The sequence below is a fragment of the Aythya fuligula genome, chromosome 1 (assembly GCF_009819795.1).
Source record: "Aythya fuligula isolate bAytFul2 chromosome 1, bAytFul2.pri, whole genome shotgun sequence".
Taxonomy (NCBI): domain Eukaryota; kingdom Metazoa; phylum Chordata; class Aves; order Anseriformes; family Anatidae; genus Aythya; species Aythya fuligula.
Window position 1 is genome coordinate 78536925 of NC_045559.1, and position 19643 is coordinate 78556567.

General features: G+C 36.5%; 1 protein-coding gene across 1 annotated transcript in view; it reads left to right on the forward strand.

The window, feature by feature from the left end:
- Positions 1 to 19643, forward strand: part of VWF (von Willebrand factor) — a 147322-nt gene that overhangs the window by 124701 nt on the left and 2978 nt on the right. Inside the window, exons 44-50 of the mRNA XM_032195251.1 lie at positions 1351 to 1461; positions 3367 to 3550; positions 4443 to 4483; positions 9499 to 9615; positions 13512 to 13610; positions 14338 to 14466; positions 16075 to 16114. Coding sequence (XP_032051142.1) covers positions 1351 to 1461; positions 3367 to 3550; positions 4443 to 4483; positions 9499 to 9615; positions 13512 to 13610; positions 14338 to 14466; positions 16075 to 16114 — 721 coding nt within the window. The remainder of the gene's footprint in view (positions 1 to 1350; positions 1462 to 3366; positions 3551 to 4442; positions 4484 to 9498; positions 9616 to 13511; positions 13611 to 14337; positions 14467 to 16074; positions 16115 to 19643) is intronic.

Below are 19643 nucleotides of genomic sequence, written 5' to 3' on the forward strand. Positions count from 1 at the left end.
ACAGCATGTGTTTTTTTCTATTCATAATAAAGTTCCTTGCTTTCTTTCACTTAGGTACTCCAGTGTTTGAATGTTTGGCTAGTTGCTTCAGGATATGAAAGGATGAAATAGTCAGTCAAAGCTAGTCCCCAGGCTACGTGTCTGACCAATCCCTTGCCTCTGCTTCAGCACAAGCACAATCAGATGTCTGAGTGTACTTAGACTGAATCCTAACACTGAAGTCTCAGGGATGGGAAAAAGAGTTTTGGGTGTCAATTAACATCCAAGATGCCACCAAAGCAATTTTTACCTTCTATTTTCTTTTGTATAATAGTATTATATTTTTTTAAAAAGTGTTTTAAATATAAATTTTTTTTACAGTTAGGTATCAATCCTATGTAAAAACAGATGTTTTCACATAGTGATTCTCAAAGAGATTTTTTTTTTTGAGAGAAAACCATATGCAAATGCTATGAATGCAGTTTGAGGGAGAAACTCCAAATAGTGTGGCAATTGAGACGGTCACCCTTAGAAGCAGGTTTACTTCTTTTTCTTTTTGCACTCATCTGTAGGGCCACAGTGTTGGCAGCTTGCTTTTTACAGTTTGCTAATATGTAAAAGAAACTGCTTGCACACAGTAAACTAACATTTGTAAATTATTGCTGCATTTAATGTTGTTGAAATACTCTGGTGTCCTCCAAAAGCATTTTTCTTTTACCTTTTCCTTTTTCATTTCTGCTTGTTTATGTCATTATTGTTTTCTGTTTTGTGGCAAATCTTTGGATTTTTACTCCTAATGTTGTGTGCTTTTTAATTAAATTATTGTTTTTTTTTTTTTTTTTTTCTGACAGGTAATGTTAACCATTAAACAGGATGATGAACTGAGTAGACCACTTGTTTGTAATTGCAGTGTGTGGCCTTACAGTTATGTTTTCAAAATACTCTTTCCATAAAAAGTTGCTGACATTAAGCATTTATCCCAGTGTTTTCTTTTTGCATTAACCTTCTCATTTGTCTTCTCTTCCTCAATCAATTCTTTTCTTTTCTTTTCTTTTCTTTTCTTTTCTTTTCTTTTCTTTTCTTTTCTTTTCTTTTCTTTTCTTTTCTTTTCTTTTCTTTTCTTTTCTTTTCTTTTCTTTTCTCTTCTCTTCTCTTCTCTTCTCTTCTCTTCTCTTCTCTTCTCTTCTCTTCTCTTCTCTTCTTCTCTTCTTTTTTCTTTTCTTTTCTTTTCTTTTCTTTTCTTTTCTTTTCTTTTCTTTGCTTTTCTTTGCTTTTCTTTGCTTTTCTTTGCTTTTCTTTGCTTTTCTTTGCTTTTCTTTGCTTTTCTTTGCTTTTCTTTGCTTTTCTTTTCTTTTCTTTTCTTTCCCACAGGGATATAAATATATTGTCCAAGATGGGGAGTGCTGTGGGAGATGCCAGAAGACTGCCTGTGAGGAACAGCTGTTCTGGTCTCGGGGTGATGCAGTTCCTCGTTTACACGAGGTGAGGTGACAGTGTAGTGGACACTTCCTTTTCTAGCAGAAATGTCCTGGAACTATTTTGTGTTCCACAGAAGGAGAAAAAGAACCTGAGATTTATTTCTATTATAAGGCAAGCAGTACTGTGAAAGAATGGATTTTGGTTCTGTGACTTATCTGCTTCATTCTGTTAATGAGCAAACCCTCCTCTCTCATTTCAGGCTCTAAGGAATCTTTGTATGTAAAATTAGTAATTTCACGATTCATAGCTCAAAAGAATGTTAATGGGAAATTATACTTCTCTTGCTGTAGGCAAATTGTTTAAATTATCCTAATTAATTTATATTACTCTATGGGTGGTGGGAAGATTGAATATTTGATATCTTGAATTCCATGGTCCAGATAGGCTATCCTATTTGATACACAGTGAAATATCTGGAACCGAATGAGCATAGAAACATGAATTGCTCTCTGTTTGCTAAAGATGTAGGCTGCATATCAGATCAAGCTGCAGTGGTCTAGGCCACACTTGTTGTCAGCTCAAAATAACAGTTTATTTTCAGCAGTGTGTCTCTTCCCTTTGGGTTCCTTTATGTCTCTTCCAAAGAGCACAATGGGAAGTAAATGCATGCCATTCAAAGTGTGCTGCCACTGGAATACTAGGTTGATATTGTTTTCTTTCTTTGCCTACATTTTAAATTCCTTCAGGCTATTCAGTTTGTTCTGTCCCTAATCCAACTGGCCTTGGCAAGCCTTTGCCTGCCCCATAAGCATTAAATTGCTTAATCCTATGCAGAAGTTTAGATTTAGCAAAGAAAGGCAGAAACAATAAGTTAAATAGATTTAAAATAATAGACCTCCCCATCTTTTCTTCTGTAAGTGTTATTACAGTGTGTCTGTGCTTACATCTATATCTCACTTTCACGTATTTGATAACTTCTTAATTGCTTTTTTTAGAAAGATAGTCTGATGCTGTCTGTTTTAAAAAGTAAGCTATATTTTGCAGCCTGCTTCTTCCCTGGTTTCAACAAGGACATTTCTTAATGTGGAACGGTATTATTCTGATTCATAAATCAAGCCTTCTGAAGGTCTATTTCAATGTCTCACTGATTTCTGTTGTCCTGATGGAGTAATAGATCCTTATACTCTGCTGTCTCTTTCTTGCTGTGTCCTCTTTCAGCTCCTCTGTCATTAACAAAGAACTAACAAACAAGAGAAAATATTTCATTAACTTTCTAAGGAAAGATGTTTGACCCCTTTGGAGGGGTCTGATTCTCACTTCCACTGTTCTTGAAGCATATTCAAAGTCCATTACAAGTGGAGGCATCCTGCTTTAAATTAGTGACTAGCTCCTCCTGGCACTGAAATGTGTCAGTGTCTTTCTCACCTGTGGTGATATCTCTTTCCAAAGTACCATTTGAAGTTCCCACCTTGTCTGAACCATGCGTGATAACAGCCAGTGTGAGACATCAACAAGATCTGGTCTCTTACATTTGCAAGTCTTTTCTTCTCAAGAGCTAATTGCCAAAGCCTCCTGTGGGCCTAGTACAGATGATTTGCAGCAAGACCCAGCAGAAAGAGGGCCAGCTCTGCTGCAGTGCAGTGCAGTACAGCCAACTACTGGGAACAAATGTAAACTTAAATCTAGTTAAGCTTGCATTTCCTTCTTCACATGTTATTTCACCTGCCCCTTTCATTTTCATCTTAGGGATATTCCTGTAACTTTTATGCACTGCAAACCAAGCAGCAGTCTACTCTGTAAACTGATTGTCACAGTAAGGGTTTGTGAAGAACTGTTGAGTGTCAGACTGTTTCTGTAGAAGTAAATGTACTTTTTGCAAGTCAGTACATTGTCTGGGGGTGCTCTTCTTTTTCTCTGGTGGCATAAATACTGTTGTCTGAATTCAATCCTTTTACCATTTCCTGTCAGGTTGGCACAGAGTGGAGATCCCCCTTCAATGACTGCATTATCAATGAGTGTGTCCGAGTGAATGATGAGGTTTTTGTGCAGCAAAAAAATCTGTCTTGCTCTCAGATGGATGTGCCTGACTGTCCAGAGGGGACTGAATTACGCTGTGACCAAATAATAGACTGCTGTCCTTCTTGCAGATGTGGTAAGGCTTAGTGGGTGACCAATGGAGTCACTGAAGAGTTAATCTCAGTGTTGATCTATTTCTCAATAGCAGTTTCAGAAGTGTATACTATGCAAGTAAAATACCACTTTTAAAATACTCTGTATAATTTAGGCATTGACTATAGTAGCTCCTGCTGCTATTACTTTCACTTTCCAAATGATGTTGACAGTGTCCTTTTGAACTAATTATTATTGTCACTACTTTGCATTGTTTCAGGGAGACATAACAGGGTATGTCTCTACCAGCAAATTACAGCACTAGCCTGCATTGTTAAGCTGCTAAACAAGGTCTTGATGTGCTTTTATCTTAGAAAAGTCCAATGTTATCATCAATACCCGCTATGAACAGGAAGTTTCCATGCAGCCATGCTGTCTTTTAGACATTTCTGAGTGTTGTGGCTGGGTCCATTTATTAGCACAGTCCTGGATCAAAAATACAAATCAAAATATTTGGCTGTTTGGACTCAGTCTGGGAAGACTCCCATTCGTATTTAATTGACAGGTATATAAGCAACCACAGGGTGAGGGATTGCAGTGGGAGGAGGAGGTGCTATAACTTGCAGAAAGCCTATGAGTGCATCCTCTGAGGGCAAGTGGCTTGAAATAGACGGTAAAATCTACATTTTACCATGTACTTCATAAAGAAAACAACAACTCATTAAGGAATGTTTGGAGGTGCATATGAGGATAATTGACAAATTGTTATCTTTGAAAATATAAGAGGGCTAGTTTGCACCTACTTACACTGAAACTGGATCTAAATGTCCTCAGATGGAACTCTAATGAGTCAAAAATGCATACTTGTGTTTTATTAAGTCGACATAATGATATGATATTCATAATGATAAATGGAATATTATCCTCTCTTTCAGTACCTGTGAATGGCTGTCCTTTGAATGGCACTGTTATTGGGGTAAGACTTGATGCTTTTATTTGCTATGTTGGTAAAATATTTAGATATTTGAATGAGCTTTTGAAAAACACAGACTTATCAGAACATACATAAGTGTACAGGGTAGCTTTGTTCAGCGAGAATCCCCACACGTTGCATCAAAAAGAGTGGCAAAGGGCTCTGTGCTATTAGGTCCAGTTCATGACCATTTCACAGGTTTTCCTGTATGACAATGAGCACCAACGAGCATGGAGTTGTTCAGGACCAGGCTGCATGGAGCTTTTGAGCAATCTGGTCTGGTGGGAGGTGTCCCTGCCCATGGCAGTGGGGTTGGAATTTGATGATCTTTAAGGTCCCTTCCAACCCAAACCATTCTATGATTCTATGATTCTATGATCTCCTCAAAATGGGACAGTAATATTTCTTTATCTTGGATGACTGAAGGAAAAAGTGAAGGATGCTTGAGGAAAAAGTGCTTAGATAACTGTGGTAATCTGCACTGTGTAATGTCTTGCAGGCTACCAAACACACTGGAAACTATCTGCAAGAGATAATCTCAGAGATGATCCTTGCCCACCTTGGGGAAGGGAAAACTTCCCATATTCTACCTAGAGGATAAGGCGGATTAAAAAAGGATGGAAATTCTTGCTCCACCTGTGTGGAAGAAGGGGTCTCCCTTCTTGGCTATTAGCAGGAACAGGAAAGCTGAGCTTCCTCACTCTTTGACCTCTGTCCCCTTTCAAGATCCCTGCTGATATGCCCTCAGAGGAAGTTTTTTCTCAATTGCATATTTAGTGGATAGATTAAGACATGTTTAACCCAGTCCATGACAGTGGAAATGACTGGAGTTAAGCATCTGATCTCATTTATGCTGAATTTATCTTTGGAGAGCTCAGTCAATTGTCCATTGTTTCCCTAAATCCATGTTCTGGCAGCACCTCTGGTGTCAAAGAACTCTAAGTATTCTCAACATCCCCCAAGGAAACAGGTCCTCTTTATTCATTTAACCTAACTTTTAACCTATGTATTCTTGTGTTGACAATGCATTTTTTTTCTTTTATTGAAGAAGTAAGTTTACCCATATCTCTTTGTGCTCTTGAGGTACAGCAGAAACTCTCTCCATCTATTTCTTCCATTTTTTTTCCATATTTGATAGGCAAAAGTTCATCAGTTTATTAGAGTTAAAGCCCTGTCATCAAACATCCATCATTCTGTATAGGGATTATATCCCTGTAGAACTAAATCCAAGGAGTAATTTTGCCTTTCTGTCAAAACATTGGGAGAAGTGTTTTAAAGTGCTTAAATCTGAAATAATCTCCTTTCTCTTTGATTCCTCTATTTGTCTCTCTATAATATGTTGTCAAAGCTAGTTGTGTCATTTTATAAAAGCCATACTTGTAGACAATTTCATGTAGTATAATTGCCAACTCCTGCCACCTTCTGTCATACAGGAGTTAAACATATATTATTCTGTGTTGCTAAAAGGTTTATTTTCAGCTGCATGCTCTTATTTTGTGAATTACTAATTTTTTTCTCTTCCAACAAAATGCTTACCTGACCTGTCAGAGAAAGTCTGCTCAATTGTCAAGTATTTTAGAATATTTTAAAATGCTTTAAGTAAAACATAAACAATGTTTGAAAAAAAATGTTATGCTGAATGCAAAACCAGGAGTATTTGTATTTTGAAGATCAAAAAATAAAATATTTAGTTTGTCAAATAATAAAAAAATTCCTTTTTAATAATTTTTCCCAAATTGGCCTGAACTTATGAAGTGTTTCAGGTGTCACTAAACTACAATTTGATTAATTTTTGTTTGCTATCTGGATCTCTATAAATTTCTTTTTCTTTTATTACGGCTTTTAAAATGTGTTGTTTGTCTTCTTGACAATTGGCCATTTTATCAAACACAGTCTGTGAAAGATTTTGAGGGCATAGGTAGGCACCAGCTGTTGCATTACTTCTGTGCTTTTCCTTTTGCACCGTATCAGGCTGTTAGCATTCAACAACACAGTTACTAAAATATTTTCTCAGGATGGAAAATGTGAAATTTGAGAGGAGATATAAACCTTGGAAACTTTCTAAACAAAATGGAAAGTTTGATGGAAAAAATGATAAAAATATTTAGTGGATCTTAAATTAGAACTTGTCTTAATGAATAGTTTCATTTAACTTAAAATAGTTTATTTTAATTATTTTTTTAAAGCTAATTAGCTGTATGCCTAAATTTTTTTGAGCAGCTGTAGTTGCTACAGCTTTGTCTTACGTTTTTCTCTACTTCAGTGACTGTTGCAGAGTTCTGGTGAGGAAAGAAGATGTGGTGTCCACAGAAGTTTATACTTCCTGGATTTCAAAACCTTATTCTATGTCCTTTAAGATTAGGTTTCAAGTTTGTTTTATATCAAGGGAAAACTTTTATTTATTAACTCATTCATTGAATAGTTCCAAGTTTTGAGTCTTTTACTGCAGTTCTGTTAACTGACTGTGTCCTTAATCCCTTTACATTTTTGTCTTGTATCTGGTTACCAATATTATAGTCCACTAATTTGGTGTATTGCATTCACTCCACTGTCCTAACAATGCTGTGAGCATTAACTGCAGACTTCCAAGCAGGTGGCTGTATTTACCAAAAGGATTATCTGCATCACTCATCTGTTTTCCCAGGCTTTTACTGAGTGTCAGTCTTGAAGGAGATCTGAGTAGATTTTGGCTTTATGCAGGTTATTTTGATTGCACTGACTAACACAGGGTTAGCAGATGTTGGCATTTTATACTATGTAAGCCAAGAAAACACAAGATAGGTGTATTATATAAAGGGAAAAAGTTGTATCAAAACTATTTCACTCAGTTCTGTCATGCTAAACTGTTTGTTCACAGAAATCCTTTTTTAAAGTCCATTTGCATGCTGATCACTAAATACACTAAATAAATATAATAAAACTAAGCTGTGATGTAAACCTTGGATCAAAGACCTTCCTCCAAAAGTTCAAGGAACTTACTTGTGTGTAAGGATTTTGTTTCAACATGTTTCTAGCATGCCCTACATTTCTTCCCACAGCAGTGATAAGCTTGACTTCAGCTACCTTTTTCTATAAAATCAAAATTTTAGAACTTAGGAGAAGATACAAAGAGGATATCAACTGTAATATCAGTTGTGGCTTTATTGAGTCTTTCTTCATGATGTGAAAGTCTAGTGTTACTAAGCATTCTGTGATAACTATTTACTTCTAGAGAGCCTGAGTTAAATGTTTAAGATAGTAAGAAGAACAAATTCGAATATATTTTGAAATATGTCACCAGGATGAGGACATCTCCTTGATTTGCAAGGCTTTTGTGTATGTGTGTGCACTTGTGTGTGTTTAGACTTACCAACCATTAGAACAATACTAGTGGATTGGTTGGCCTTCTGAGGCCATGTAGTCTGTACTAGAACTATTATATTGATATCTGAACTTTTTCCAATGCTAAGAGTTTAATGTTTCATATCACATTTGTTATCTATTCCTCACCTATAGGAAAATGTTACAAGTGTGGCTTCATGCCGTACATCAAGCACTTTTAACTCTCCAGATTAATGTCATAATATTCACTATAAAAGTTTAAACTGAAAATGGTGAAGAGCCCTGTATTGAGGTCTTGAGCTGAATTGTTAAAAGATCAGGACCTTCCCATTGTTATTACAACCTCTGTCATATTATTTGTGGAGAATCTTTTTTCTAGACCTCCATAAACTAAGAAGAGAGCGATTTCTGTTTTTGGTGCTTTATTGAAAGCCACTATGCTCTGAATGCATCTGTTATGCTGGAGTCCAATCTAAGAATGTTATTTTTTATTAAGAACATTTGTTCTTCAGTGTATATGTGGGAGTATTGGCTCAGAACTACCCATAAACTCATACTTTTACACAGTTACTCTGGCCTGCTTCTTGATTTTGAATGTTTACTTGTGTGGAAGAAAAAAGGAATTTGAGGATATGCATAGTGTAAGCATAGGAAATTCCTTTTCTCAGTGAAGTCAGCAATGATAGTCCATTGACTAGGATTCAAAGCACTACTTGAAGCTTTTATTATTTTATGCTATTCAGTGTCTGTTTATTATTATTATTTATTATTTATTAAAATGTTAAATGCACTCTATACAACCATACTGGTTCAAATGAAAGGCTGTATACTTGTGAGGCAGAAAGAATTTGGATTTAGAATTCCTCTAAGTACTAGGAATCCTGCTGTTAACTTCACATCCTGTTCTTTCCCGTCTAATATCGTGGCATTTTCCACTGTGTTTTAAATGCCATTTTTGCTTGCTTTGAAAAGGTGGTGGATTCAAGGAAACAAATTGCTGGGGGGCCAGCTCAGCTACTGCTTTTCTTGTAACTATGAACTTCATAGTTACCATTCAGTTACTTTGTGTTTTTTTTTTTTTTTTTTTTTTTTCTTTTTCCTTTTCTCTCTCTCTCTCTTTTTTTTTTTTCTTTTTCCTCCCATCTTTGTTGATTTTAAGCTTTTAGGCCTCCATAGATTCTAAGCAGTGTTTTTGTAAGAACAATAACAAGTAATTTTTGTCCATGAACTGTTGGTTGTGATCACTCAAGAAAAAAAAAAAAAAAATCACAACAACAAAAAAAAATCTTGTCAGTAAACCAATTCACTACATTTGGGAAAAATGAACTTGGTGGGAACCACCTAACACATGACAAAATCTTGTGACAAAACATTCCTTGCCACTTTCAAGGACTCTTTGCTTGTTTGCTAGCTTTGTAAGCAGGAAAGTAAGAAACACCCATGCCATTTTGCAGATTAAGGAATTCTAAATTATTTACTTGAAAAATAGCCTTCTGTTGGGTTGCTTGTTGAGGGATTGTGGATGCAAAATTTGGATCCCTGGAAAGTGGATGCACATCATTTTTCTGTTTTCTCTTGCAAAGAATTAAAGCACAAGATTTGATGAAAGACACTTAACCTAGATGAAATTGCTCATTTGTCTGAGTTTTGCTCAGGAGACAGTCACTGATGGCTACAAACTGTTTCCAATGTTTCAGCCATGGAAACGCCTGATGGTGGATCAATGTACAACGTGTCTCTGCTCCCTGCAGTCAATGCCTTCTCGGAGATACAGCCTGACGTGTACAAAATTCAGTTGTGAACCATGCCCAACAGTAAGTACAAGTGGTCTGGATGCTCTAATTAACAGTGTTTGATGATAAGGTCATGTTCTTCATTGTATATACCAGTTTATGTAGTGTACAACTTTGGGACCTGTTGCCTTTCTTCATTTTTTTTTTTCTGAGAAATCATGGACTTTTGTTTTTCTTACCATGAATTAGATCAAAAATATCAAATGTGATCTGAATCCACAGTGTAGAAAAAGGCAAGTTTTCATAGTACTCAGGTCCAGAGGTACATTTTTTTTGTACATTTCTGACTACTTACCTTTGGGGCAAAATGAGTTTTAGCAAATCATTAGTAACAGGAACTATCCTTTCCACTACAATATTATCTGTCCATCCTGGGACTGGCAGCTGAGCCAGATTTCCCTGCTTCAGGGCTTTCCTATGACTATTTCCAAATTTTCTAACAGCTGAGCCCAGTAATATTTCTTTCTGGTCCCCAGCCATGCCTTAAGTGATTTGAGGTAATTGTCCCCATCAGTTCCACTGGTCTTTTTGAAGTCTTTGCTGCTGCTTCCATCATGTGCAAGGAATAATCTTGTCTAGAAAAGCCAGGGGCAAATATCTCCCATTTTTACTCCACTGACTAACAGTGTGACTGGAGTGCCAAACTAGTTTGCTGAATCACATATTTTTTGTTTTAGCACCAGTACCTAAAGAAGAGGGAGAGCTGAACAAATTGCAGAGGCTGCCTTAGTTTTCCCCTGTCCAAAGAATGTAGACAAGCAAGTAGTTTTCACTGAAAAACTGAAAATGCACGTTCTTCTTCTGCCTTCACCTGGATAATAAATGGATGCCAATGTGCTCAAACAAATGCAGGGGCTCTGCTAGCAGTGGCCATTGCATCAAAGAGCCACATCTCTAACATGATCATATTGGATTCCTGGCTGATATCCGGGAGAAAAATAGATTGACAGGGTCCTTGCAAAAGAGGGAGGCAGAGTTTTGGGGAAGTCTGGTTTTCAATCCCTAAGTAGAACTGAAAGGACAACGTAGTAAGTCAAGTTTCTGTGGTTTCATATTCACTAATAAACCAAACAGAGCAAGGCTGAAAGCTCAAGTTATGGCCTGCAACCACTTATGCTGATGAATTTTTAGCAGTGGCCCAGCTTGCATGTCTTACAAACAATGCCTAGGCATTGTTTGTAACCACAGGTCAGTGGTTAGCATAATCGAAGGACTGTTTCCAACAGAATCACACAGAATCACAGAATTTCTAGGTTGGAAGAGACCTCAAGATCATCGAGTCCAACCTCTGACCTAACACTAACAGTCCCCACTAAACCATATCCCTAAGCTCTACATCTAAACGTCTTTTAAAGACTTCCAGGGATGGTGACTCCACCACTTCCCTGGGCAGCCTGTTCCAATGTCTAACAACCCTTTCGGTAAAGAAGTTCTTCCTAAGATCCAACCTAAAACTCCCCTGGCGCAACTTAAGCCCATTCCCCCTTGTCCTGTCACCAGGCATGTGGGAGAACAGACCAACCCCCACCTCACTACAGCCTCCTTTGAGGTACCTGTAGAGAGCAATAAGGTCGCCCCTGAACCTCCTTTTCTCCAGGCTGAACAATCCCAGCTCCCTCAGCCGCTCCTCGTAGGACTTGTTCTCCAGGCCCCTCACCAGCTTCGTCTCCCTTCTCTGGACTCGCTCAAGCACCTCAATGTCCTTCTTGTAGCGAGGGGCCCAAAACTGAACACAGTACTTGAGGTGCGGCCTCACCAGAGCTGAGTACAGGGGGATGATCACCACCCTATCCCTGCTGGTCACACTGTTTCTGATACAAGCCAGGATGCTGTCGGCCTTCTTGGCCACCTGAGCACACTTCGGGCTCATATTCAGCCGACTATAAAGAAACTATAGAAAAAGCCAGTCTGTTTTATGGGGAGAAGGCAATTTAGACATGCACATGTGTTCCACTTGTCTGTGGGGTGGGAAAAAAGGTCTTGATCCAATTTCTTTGCTAGCATAGATGCACCCTGTGACAAAAGGGTGAATCGGAATAGTTGGGTGTTGTTATGGACACTAATATCACTGTCCTATAAGGTAGGATTTTAGACACATATTCCTGAAAGGAAAATAAATGGCTAAGCATGGTGCTGAACATCTTTCTCACTTTCACAAAATATAACCTTGCAGATCAATGAAAAAAGCACTCAGATACACTAGAATAAATCAATGGCCAAAAATTTGTGTGCATACATATGCTTCCATGCAAACATGCACAAACAGTAATTCTTGCTTTCCAGTGCAGGAAGCCAGCTGTGGATATTAAAGGTAGAGGAATCAATTAAATACACTGTAAAAACAAATGGGGAAACATTCCACTCTTGCTTCTTCTACCACCCACAAAATTCCCAAATGGCCCCTTCTCCTCACTTGACTCAAATGTAAAGACTAAACAAAAAACAAATCAACAACTGAAGAAAGGTCTATTTCTAGATGGGCTTATTAAACACAATGAAATTAAGCGCTTACTAAGCACAGATACTCAAGAGAGGTTACAGGTCTAGGTGTATGTATCCCTTAATAGTCATTGTAATGAAACTCCGGAGTTTGAGTTAAAAACAAATCAAATAAGATATGTAAAATCTTATCCCCTTGAGGCCAGCAGGATTCACACACACTTGGATCTTTCCTGTCTCAATCACTGATTTTGTGGTATACCCAGATTAAAAGAAATTCTTTCATAATGGACAAAATCATGGAGTAGGGTATGTACTCTCTCAGGAGCACCTGCTTTCTACTGGATGCTGAAGCTATGAAAGTAAATGCACTGGCTGTTGAAGAGCAGCCAATTGCAGCATTCTCTGTTCATCAAGGTCAGTGTGTTTTCTGTCATTTTATGACCTGCTTTAGGTGCTTACATTTTGGCTAATAGAGGAAGTTCACCTAAATAACAATGAACTAGGCTCTCTTCCAATGATTTAATAGTAAACCCATACCCTCCCCAAATTCTTTTTCTAAAAAAAACATAGCGGTAGCATGCACACCTTCACTCAAACAAAAAGTGTTTGTTGTATTTAATATGTTCAGCTCATCATAAGCAGCTGTTAGTTATGTGTAGCAGCTGGAAGGACATCGTGGGACACTTCAAGTGTAAACTCAGTTTCTGTGTTTTTTTTTTTTTCTTTTTTTTTTTTTTTTTTCCTGTTATCCATTCTGTACCTTTCTTCTTCTCCATCTATTGCTGCTTGTTCTCTCATATTCCTTTCCCTGTCACCATTTTTCCTTCCTTTGACCATTTGTCAGTCTCCATTCTTTCTTTCTTCTTTCCTTCTCCCCTTTTTCGTTGTATGATTTTATACACTCTCTGATGTTGTTGTGTTTTGTCAGACCATTTTCTCTTTCTATCCGTAGTTCAGACTTTCCATCTCAGCTTCATTCTCCCCTTTCCCTCTCCCTGCTTAATGTTTTTCTCTTAGTTTAAGCTTCTAAAACCACTTTCCAAGTTGCACTGTACAGTCTTCAATTTTATGGAGAAGTTCCTACCCACCACAAAAGAACTGTATGCCACTCTAAAAATTTAAATAACATTTTTTTCTCTTCTTAATCCTTGTTTAGTGGACCCCGTCTTGCAACATTTATAGTCAAAGAATATTGAATTTATTGGACAGAGGAGACTTCGTATTTGGAAATAAACTTATCTTCCTATTTATTATAAGGATTAAAGCCAGTTTTTATAAAACAAAAGTACCTAATTAATTTGATTGAACCAGGCCTACTGTCAAAAAACAAACAAAGCAAAACAACTCACAATATTTTGCTGGCTATCACTTTGTTCACTGAATTTCTGTCCCCTCAGAACAGCCTTCTAGAAATAAGCATGCTTAAGACAAAACCAACCCAGAAAATTTTCCATGTGAACTTCTTTACATTCTAGAATTACAGACGGCAGGAAATCCCTGGCTCTTGCTGTGGAAAATGTGTGCCAACTTCATGTAGCATCAGACTGAGAGATGGAAGGCTTCAATACCTTCAGGTAAATTTTAAGAACTAGTTCTTTTATAGTTTAATCTTATTTTAATTTTATTAATTTATATTGAACTATTTTAAATACTTATAAATATTTATCAATTGTTAATTATTTATTAGCTTATAAAAATATTTAAATATTTTATTTAATATAAATGTAACCCAGACTTATGATGGCTCCAAGAAAAGTGCATTTTTTTTTTCTCTTTTTTGGTTAGGCAGCATGGTATTACTAATGCCTTATCTTTTATATCCCAGAATGTTTTCTCAAGAAAGTTCGTTTTTTTGTTGCTTGTAAAAGGAAAAAAGGAGACTTCACACCATAGCACAAAATTCTAGAATGACAATCTAGATATATCTGAAAGCATGAGTATTATTCAAGAAGTTTAACTGGAATAGGAACTCAAACAGCTACTTACAGGAAATTCAAAACCTAATTTTAAATGAAAGTGGATAAAGGAAATTTCTTCCCTGGTAAGAACTGAAAAAGGTCAGGTTTTGGCAATCATTGCTGAACTGTAATCAGTACTGTTATAAAAGTAAACAATTATTTTCAGAAGATTTCTGTTGAACAATTCTGTTTACTGAAGATTTCCATGTTTTGTAAACTTCACCCCCCATGTTATATTAATTATTCAATTAATTCATTAAAGGAATAGTCAGGTTGTACAGTATCCTGAAAACTTACTGACCTGTGCTTTTGTGTAAATCTAACAACCCTTAAATCTTTACAGCCAAATGCATCACTTCAGGATGGCTGTGATAATCACTCCTGTAAAATAAATGAGAAAGGGGAATTTATCTGGGAAAGGAGAATCACTGGCTGTCCTCCATTTGATTCCAGAAGATGTTTGGCTGAAGGTGTAAGTAATGAAATGGCCCCTAGGCTTCCTAGTAGACTGTCATGTTTATGCTTCAGTATGTAGGTACCTTATGTGTATATGTATTAGGGATGGAAAACTCCAGCCCTTTCCCAGCACCTTGGATAAACTGAATTTGAATTTTCTTTGAAATTCAGAAAACTTTTTTTTTTTTTTTTTTTTTTAATTATTATTATTTTAAAATATATGCTGGTTTAATGTGGGGCTATGCTGCAGGAGAGATGCTGAGATTGCAGTAATTCTATTCCACGTGAAGCAGCAAAACCAAGAAAATGGTTCTCACAGTGTTTTCAGTTCAGTATTCAGAGAAAAACTGCATGAATAATTATGCATATTGAGAAAACAGTCAAATTGGCCCCTTTTTTCTATGGTGATGTGTATGAAATACTAAGGCATTTTTTTCGCTACCCTCTTACAAGATTAGAAAAAGGAAGTTTTACCTGTATTCTGGGAAGAGCTCAAGCTTCCACGTTTGCAGTGGTTTAGTATAATGTCATATTAAAAGCCCTACTAAACTTGTCCACCTGTCTTTGAGGAACAGAGGGCAGGCTATGGACTCCAGGAAGGGATGTATCACATGGTGCCCTGGATGCTTATCAAGCATCACACAGCTACTATATCCACCTGGTCCCATTTTCACGACAGGATGTATGGCAGGACATAGGAAACATTTAACAAAGCTCATGAGCAAGCCTCTATCAACACACACCTCAAGCAAATGGAGGAGGTCTTGATGTGTTAAGTACAGGAAGAATAAAGCTTCCATTATCTATTTTTTTTCTAATGTATTATTATTTTTAATTATTTTTTATTATTACTTTGTGAAATCACTGCAGAACACAGGTTTTTATACAAACAAAAGTTATAATAATGTTGGATTATATTACAACCTTAGGATTATTATCACATTGTGAAGGCCCCTATTGTAAAACAATGGAGAATAACTTACTTACAATTCAAAATTTCCCAAAGTGCATTTTTTTTAATCCCTTCCAAAACAAATTTTTTTCAGAAATTCCAAAATTTAATTCAGATATAAAATTAGCTCTTTTTTTGGGTCTAGTTACACAGCAAAAGTTTAGTGGGGTTTGTTTGTTTGTTTGTTTAACCATAAAAATCCTCCTATATTTTGCGTGTAAATTCAGGTGTTTAAAACAATGTTATCACACAGAGCATAAATATTATAATTCTCCATTTTCCCTTTCACTATGAATTTTTCAATATGAATGGGTTTTATCACTTTGTTTCCCCAAAACTGGTTTGTATTCATTACCAAATTGATTGTATTCAACATGTTTACTTTAAAAAGCTGATATTATAAACTGTGGTAAAAGCAGTATTTTAAAGTGTTGAACTTGTTAAAATCATCAAATATTTTGAATTAGTTTTCAACAAATGTAATTACAAGTTCAACAACTTAAAATGGATTAAAATGGAATTATGATTACTAATGTAGACTTATACTTGTATACAGTATAGAAATTCAGTTTTCTTACCTAAATACAGTGTTTCAAACATCTTTTTTTAGGCTTTCAGCAGACCAAGTGTTTATTGCTTGTGCCAAAATAGAAGTATTTTTTATTGTTTTAGGGGAGAATTGCAAAACTTGGCAATACCTGCTGTGACACATGTAAGTAAATAAGCAAAAAGACTTGTTTGGCAATTGAAGGAAGTGTAAGCTAGTGGACAAGGAGCAAAGTTTAATATTATATGTACTTTGATAAAACAGGGATAAGCAATGTAGTCAAAATAAACCATTGGACAAGTCACCCCCTCTGATATGGGTACTGCTATCATGTTTTTTCCACTAGAACATGTGTTTTGTCAGTCTTCACAAACACTTTGAAAGAAATAGATACTCTATGCATTTTAGTATATACTGTTTTGCAGATGTTGAATTATGAATATTATATTTAATCGTTCATCTGAAAAGAATGGGAACAGTATCACACGCAGGTTGACAAGTCACATAACCTGATACTAAATATGTGAGGCAACCACTTCATGAATATACAATGGATTTAAAATGTATTTAGCAAAAAGAGATGGTTAAAATAATGTAATTATAAATGTTTCTTGATATTGTAATAACAACAACAACAAAAATAATTGGTGGGGCAGATGCTTATCAATGGTTCATGCCTGTTGAACAGCTTGCCTGCATCTTAAATTATGCAGTTTAGGCGCAAATCCTGCAACTCTTAATTTCATGCATCACTGTGTAGATAATCTGAATGTCAGTTTGTCTGTGAGTGTAGAAGGTGTTTCCTTACATGAGGAAGGATAGGCTCTCATTTCTAAAACAAATCTCTGAAGCTTTTTTGAACAGACAATGTCTCAGGTTTTCCTTATTAAGTAAAAAAAAAAACAAAAACAAAAACAAAAACGAAAGCATACAGAACAACAAACAAAACACTAAACCTGTAGCTTGTTTAAAAAAAAGAATAAATTGATATTTTCAAAAGAAAATGTCAGAATATCAACACCTTGCCTGTCCTCCACTATGTCTTGTTTTACTCTATGCATGTGCTAATAAATAAAAGATGCCCAGTATAGCAGCCCATCACCACACTGCCACAGTTGCTGATGTAATAATACCCCTGATGAAAGAAATTAACTCCTAGAGAGTTTGTAGCCATTGCTTGTCTACCTAATCAGTGAGTTCTGGCTTTAGAAATGCAAGTCAGAAAGCGATTGAGATAGACTGTCATCAAACCACTCAAACAGGTAATTTAGTTAAGAGAGGATTAATCTACATTTAGTCTTTGAGGAAGGAATACTGAAAATTATCTACTCTCAAAAACATCTTAATATTTAAAAGATGTGGGGATAAATGGACTACTAACTGAGTCCATATTGCATGGCCCTTCAAATCCTCATTCCCATTGACATTTGCTTGGATATAGCTCAAAACTGAAGTCTCATGTTATAGTGCAGTCCTTTTCCTGGTCACTTGTCTATTCAGATTTCTTCACACAAAAAAAAAAAAGGAATCCAACGCAAAAGCCAACATATTGCATGCAGTCAACTAATTGTGAGTTATCAGTTGATTTGTGTATGAAAGAAAGAACAGTGATTAACATGTGGTTTTGGATCAATCTGACACTTCTAGACACTAAACATTCTTCACTTCTCCCCATTAATTACATCTTTCTCAGACCTGGAATTCAACCAGGACAATCAGTACCAATATGCAGTTTGTTACATACTCTGTAGGGAATGCCAAGATCTGGCAAAGCTACTGCAAAACCAGAGTAATTTATTTAATCTTAAAGCTCAGATGAGAAAATAATCATTTTCTTATGGATACAGATGCTTAGATGTAGGCTACATCAGCTTCCCAGGTCTTGAAAGAGCTTGTCTTGCAGACACCTTAGTACCATAAGCAATTCGGCAATTAATTTCTTCTCTCAAGTTCAAAGCACAGTTTAGGCTGGTGACTTTGGCTCTGTAGAGTCCTTACATGGCTTTGAGCAAAAGTTGTTTAAGAAAACAGTTTCTCTTAGTATACCTTGGCAATTGCAGTTCATTAGTGTGTCTAAATGCATTGTTACAGGCTTTAAATACTTTTGAGTAGGAGCACGTAACTGAACAGGCTTATTTTCTCCATTTTTGTTTGTTTGTTTGTTTGTTTGTTTTTTGGTGTGGCACTAGCAAAGGACTTAATTAATTTTAAAGGATATTCCGTATTTTCCCCCTTCAGAAATGAGTTGCATCTCTGCTTCTTATGTCTGTTCTCAGTTGATCTCAACTGGATACGTCCTGTTAATCTATAAGCAGATGACTTTGCAAAGGAGAAAATCTACACAAAAGTAAATGATACAAGTAAAGTAACTTGAGAGCAAGTCAATAAGTCAGGATCAAAAAGGCAGCAAAGCTGTTGTTGAGACTAACAATTATTTTCTTTGGGATTTTCAGTTCTGCGGACAAAACTGCATATTCCTCCTATGTGAAGAAGTTTTATCAAATAAAGTTATGAAATCATTAAAAGAATTGGCAGCTCCAAGAGCCCTGGAGTCAGAAACACTTTTCAAGCTTTTTTTTTTTTTGTAGTCTATACGTATATGTGTGTGTGTGTATAAAATGTGAAGCTTTAGCAAGGCACGCAGGTAATTTGGAGATGACATTCACATAGAAAAATTATTGAAAGCTATGTATGCTGCTCCACACATAACAAATTCAGACCTACAGCTTCTTGTGTGAATTTCTCATTAGACAGGAGAGACAAAACAAACAAACAAAAATATCACACGGGGAACTTACTAGCAAAACATCAAAAAGTACTGGAAAATAAGTATAAGAATAATTCCTGGCTTGCTGAGGACAGTGGCAAAATTTTCATTGACCCAAACTTAGATTTTTTGCTATAGTATTTCTCTAACTGTTGTGTTGTCCCATCCTCATGGGCCCCATGACCCGTGGTCCAAGTGCTGTTGCTGGCACTTAATATACAGATTTATATATGTATAAAATCCATATATATATATATATGGATATCTTGCATACACAAACATGTACACAGAATAGAGAGTCTATCACCCAGGACATAATTAGATATGGAGTTTAATAAGAAGACAGGAGAGACTACAGAGACCAAGTTGGGCAGGGCAAGGTCAGACAAAAATATGGACAAGCAGCTGTTTAACATGCAACCACTCAACCTTTATGCCTTTATCATCCCTAAAAAAATCCCCTAGTGAGTCTTATAAAACCCCAAGCTGTACTTCCCTCACATCCCATAATGAGTCCTACGCATCTGTAGGCAGTGATCCACCTCAGTCTATAAGGTGATCTGGAGAGCTGCTCCCGTTGACTCATCTTGAAGGGCATCATTCTGATGGAATGAGATCTGTCTCTTGTGACAGTCTGAGGAGTAGCCAGGTCAAGATACTCTGTTTCTTTGATTAGGTTACTGGGGTTCCTACGTGTGTCCTCATTGTTTTCCTCTGGATTTGGCTTGTCCAATGTAGCATTGCAGAATCTTTCAAAACGGAGTAAAAGGCAGACATTAGATTGCAAAGAAGCATTAAAACAAAGCAGTCAACTGAAATATGGGGATTGTCCTCTTCTCGCAGATAATGAGTGATAAGAGGGAATGGTCTCAAATTGCTCCAGGGGAGGTTCAGGTTGGAAATCAGAAGACATTTCTTCTCAGGAAG